Source organism: Sinocyclocheilus anshuiensis, unplaced genomic scaffold (assembly GCF_001515605.1).
Source record: "Sinocyclocheilus anshuiensis isolate Anshui unplaced genomic scaffold, SAMN03320099.WGS_v1.1 scaffold513, whole genome shotgun sequence".
Lineage (NCBI taxonomy): Eukaryota > Metazoa > Chordata > Actinopteri > Cypriniformes > Cyprinidae > Sinocyclocheilus > Sinocyclocheilus anshuiensis.
Genome location: NW_015537972.1, coordinates 1,114,871 through 1,119,351, shown reverse-complemented (window position 1 = coordinate 1,119,351; position 4,481 = coordinate 1,114,871). Strand labels below are relative to the sequence as shown.

The window sequence follows — 4,481 nt, the reverse complement described above, 5'->3', positions numbered from 1 at the left end:
GAACGCAAAATATCTTTTAGAGAGAACGCAAAAGTTTTGCGAGGGAACGCAAAATATCTTTTAGAGAGAACGCAAAAGTTTTGCGAGGGAACGCAAAGTTTCTCGAGGGAACGCAAAAGTTTTGCGAGAGAACGCAAAAAAAATTTTCCTCCCACCCCGAATTTTTTTCCGACCACCTTGTCCCTTTAGGGGCTCCGTATTTATTTATACCTATACTAGCAAATAATTATTTTAGCAAATATATATTTTTGGTAATTTGTAACTATATTTTGAATTACAAACAGAGATATTTAAACTCTGACTCTGATATTTAACTTATTATGACTTATTTTTATCTATTTATTTTTGTCCTGCTTTTCTGTTATGCCGTTGCCACTGGTGAACGTTGAACTACAAATCCCAGAATGCAGCTGCGATGTTTTCCGGACTCGGCTTCCACTGGGGAAGCAGCATGACGTCATTGTCAAAAAATCGAGGAAACACTGGAGCCGAAAATCTGCCGAGGTTGCTGTTGACGCTGCACGATTGCTATCATCGTTTAGATTAAAAACCTGAAGAAAAGACTGAATGCATTCGGAATAATAGAAGCAGTGGGGTGAATCCCCAGTGTTTGGTAAGTGTAAAGATGATTTAATGTGACCTTTAATGTGTAGAGCATCGATCCTGCTAGCTAATGGAGAACATTGTGCCTGCTGGTTTTATTTCATCATAAAATAAAATGTGCAATTTTCACTATTTATAAAGGGTCTAAATATAAAGGAAGTGTATTAGGCCACATCTATGTCTTTTGCCGTGCTCAGTGATATTGCATATCAGATTTCAGTTTTCTGCTTAGAGATATTGCATGTCAGGTTTTTTTTTATCCATAACGTACCCAGTAGGGATCAATAAAGTATATCTTTTCTGTTCTGTTATTTAATATCCTTATTTTGTTCTGTAAAGTACAAATTACAGTCATAATGTATGTGATTTAAGGAATAATGAAGTTACATTTCATTTTTGCAACGTGTTGATTTCTGGATGAAAATGAAATACAGTTTAGAAGGTTGTTATTTATTCTATGAGAGTAAAAAGTTGTGTTTATGCTGTTGCTAAACATACCATAAATCGTGTCCAAAAATATTAAATATAATTGTGGCTGATTACAAACGCATAATTTTGTAATAATTACAAAATGAATGTGAGATAAAGTATTTTTTGCAGTGGTGATGAAGTTATTTCTTTAATCAAACATGTATTTGTAAAGGTTTATGCTCAACTTACAGTTTTCAGTTGTATTAGTTCATAACAATAATAATAATGGTAATGATAATACAATTAATAATGTATTATTAATTATTTTTTAAATATAAATTTCATACAAAATGAATGTGAGATCAGTTTTTGCAGTGGAGATGACACAGTTGTGTAATGTTCGAATGTTTATTCATGCAGCTAATTAAGTTCACTTTTTATTGAATTAAAATGATTTTTAAAGGGGGCCTGTTTATGCTCAACAACATATGAATTTCCAATTGTATTTCTTTAAAATTTCTTATGCTTACATCCACCACAGTTCTTAATTAGCTGTTGAAAGTATGTTTGCGTGTATGCATTTGCGTTGACAGGCCTCTGGGAGTTGTTCTTTATTCCTTGTGTCTTCTTTATTGCGGTCCTCTCAGCATCCTGCCATAGGCCTTGGCAACAGCAGCGTTTGAGCACATGCATAGCAGCTTCTCCTATAGCAACACTTCAGAAACAAACACTGCTAATGTGTGTAGTGAAATACAGAGGCACTGTTGATCGAATAAATTAAAGAATGGACAGCAAAAAAATGGTCCCTAGAGGCATCAGGCATAGTTCATTCCCTCGTTTGTTCTCAGTAATACATCACTGGTGTCATTGAAATGTTTGTTCTGTAAGGGCTGCTGTGGCTCTTTTACTTCAAACTGTGTTTTATCAGAGGGATGCTGCTTAGCCATGTGTAGATTGCATTGCAGTTCTTAACACCCACATATTATCCGCCTGTCTTTCTGTCTGCCTGTCTCTCTCTCTCTCTCTCTCTTCATTCATGTTCCCTCAGCTGAGCATGAGCATGGAGGATTATGATTACTTATTCAAAATTGTGCTGATAGGAAATGCAGGAGTGGGCAAAACCTGCCTCGTCCGACGCTTCACTCAGGTGTGTGGAATAACTCATAGCATTATCTTGGCTATAACAAAACAACACTAGAGGTTTGCAATGTGTAAGTGTTTTTACACAGTTTGCAGTCCCTAATTTCATAATAATTGTTGCATTTAAACAAATAACTTGCATTTCTAGGGGCTCTTCCCTCCCGGACAAGGTGCCACCATTGGAGTTGATTTCATGATCAAAACAGTGGAAATAAAAGGAGTGAAAGTGAAGGTGGGTAAGCCTTGTAGAATTTTGAGGTAACTGTATGGGAATTTTATTGGAATATAGTGGTTATTGCTTATGCATGCATGAATGAATAAATACAAATAAAAAAATAGATAGTGACTAGTGAGTGACTTAAAGTATTTTATTTATTTATTTTTAGTTTTCAGTCTATATATTGTATTAAGTTATTTCGTTCATCTTTTTTTATGTTTCTTATGTTTTGCATGCTATGTAATCTTTTGGTTATGCTCTTGATTTCTTTTTGTCATACCCTGTGATGCGACCTTTGGTTTGCAGAAGAGGGCTATGTAAATAAATAATAATGAAATATTGTTGTTACTATTATGTCTTATTTATTTTCATAGCCCCAAACCCAAGGGCGCTTCACTATCTAATAAAAGAAAATAATAATAACTTTATTACTTTTTATAATAATAATAATCTGTTGGCTGTTGGTGGTGACACAAGAAGGATTCCTCTAACATGGCTAAATAAAATGAAGTAATCAATTAAAAAATACTGTAAGAATTTGCTTTAAATAGATATTAAATATATGTATAAGTTGCACCTGGCTAATCACAGGGGTTCAAGATCGCATCGTTGTATAAGTCACATTATAATATTACATTCAGAATTAATTTAAAAATATTAGTAAATAAAACAAAACATTATAAACACTGTAAATTTGTTTTAGTTCCCCTCACTCCACAAAAAGTCCTTTCAATTTAAAAGTCTTCAGAATGGAACAGGAATGAAGCAGAAATTATTGTGGGATTCATTAAAAACAATTTTTTTTTATAAGTGCCAAACCTAAAATACTTAATTTACAGTGAAACCGAAACTAGTGGCATGTTGGAAATACACTATACAGATAAACTTACTTTTTATAGTGTACGCCTGTTTTGTGTGCTTGATGTCAATTGCATTATAAGTCTGTTTGGAATATCAGTCACAGCATTCTTCAGACAATAAAAAATGCTACTTATATTTTATATTAACACCTGGTATATCTCTTTTTTTTTTTTAAATATAATGTGACTAATCTTGGCCTTGAAATGTATCAAGCATCAGTTTAGACTCACTGATTAAGCCCTTGTATTTGAGTCTGTGTACCTCTAGGCATTTTTCCGCATTTCAGTGCACTTCCTGCTAATTAAATAGATAGAAAGCTGTAGCTTGTGTTGGGTTCTGCTAGAAGTACTAAGTGACTTCACTGATTATTTGATCCGCTCATTCCCACAGCTCCAGATCTGGGACACGGCCGGGCAGGAGCGGTTCCGCTCAATTACCCAGAGTTACTACCGCAGTGCCAACGCTCTCATTCTCACCTACGACATCACCTGTGAAGATTCCTTCCGGTGCCTTCCTGAGTGGCTGAGGGAGATCGAGCAGTATGCCAACAACCAAGTAGTGACAGTCTTAGTAGGTGAGTATTCAAGTTCTAATTGAACCATTTAAAAATTATAAAACAAATCATGTCTTTTAGCTGTTCTTTTTTTTGTTTTGCTACAGTATATAGAGTGATGATATAAATGTCAAAATCAATGACATATTGTCCTCTATCGGTGAAGGTCATGTTTCCTTAAGATTGTCAGATTAACTGCACCACACAGTAGACCACAGGCTTATATTAGTAACAGTTGTTCAGTACAGGAGCACATATGAGTACAGTAAGCTTAATGTTTATTGATGCATCTACAAACAACTTAATCTATCTATCTATCTATCTATCTATCTATCTGTCTGTCTGTCTGTCTGTCTGTCTGTTTGTCTGTCTGCACTTGAAGTCAAAAATGTACATACACCTTGGAGAATCTGCAAAATGTTATTTTACCAAAATAAGAGGGATCATACAAAATGCATGTTATTGTTTATTTAGCACTGACCTGAATAAGATATTTCACATAAAAGATATTTACATACGAGGGAGAGAGAGAGCGAGAGAGAGAGAGAGAGCGAGAGAGAGAGCGCGCGAGAGAGAGAGTGCGAGAGAGAGAGAGAGCGAGCGCGAGAGCGAGAGAGAGCGCGAGAGAGAGAGAGAGAGATGGAGAGAGAGAGATTGAGAGAGAGGGGGGGGTCACATCACAGTGGAGTCAGCTGT

General features: G+C 35.4%; 1 protein-coding gene across 1 annotated transcript in view; it reads left to right on the top strand.

Moving 5' to 3' along the window:
* The first annotated feature begins 478 nt into the window (after nt 1-478).
* The window catches only part of LOC107670675 (ras-related protein Rab-30), a 6,141-nt gene continuing 2,138 nt past the window's right edge, over nt 479-4,481 (top strand). The window contains exons 1-4 of the mRNA XM_016463358.1: nt 479-613; nt 2,063-2,161; nt 2,303-2,386; nt 3,623-3,806. Coding sequence (XP_016318844.1) covers nt 2,069-2,161; nt 2,303-2,386; nt 3,623-3,806 — 361 coding nt within the window. The 5' untranslated portion in view covers nt 479-613; nt 2,063-2,068. The remainder of the gene's footprint in view (nt 614-2,062; nt 2,162-2,302; nt 2,387-3,622; nt 3,807-4,481) is intronic.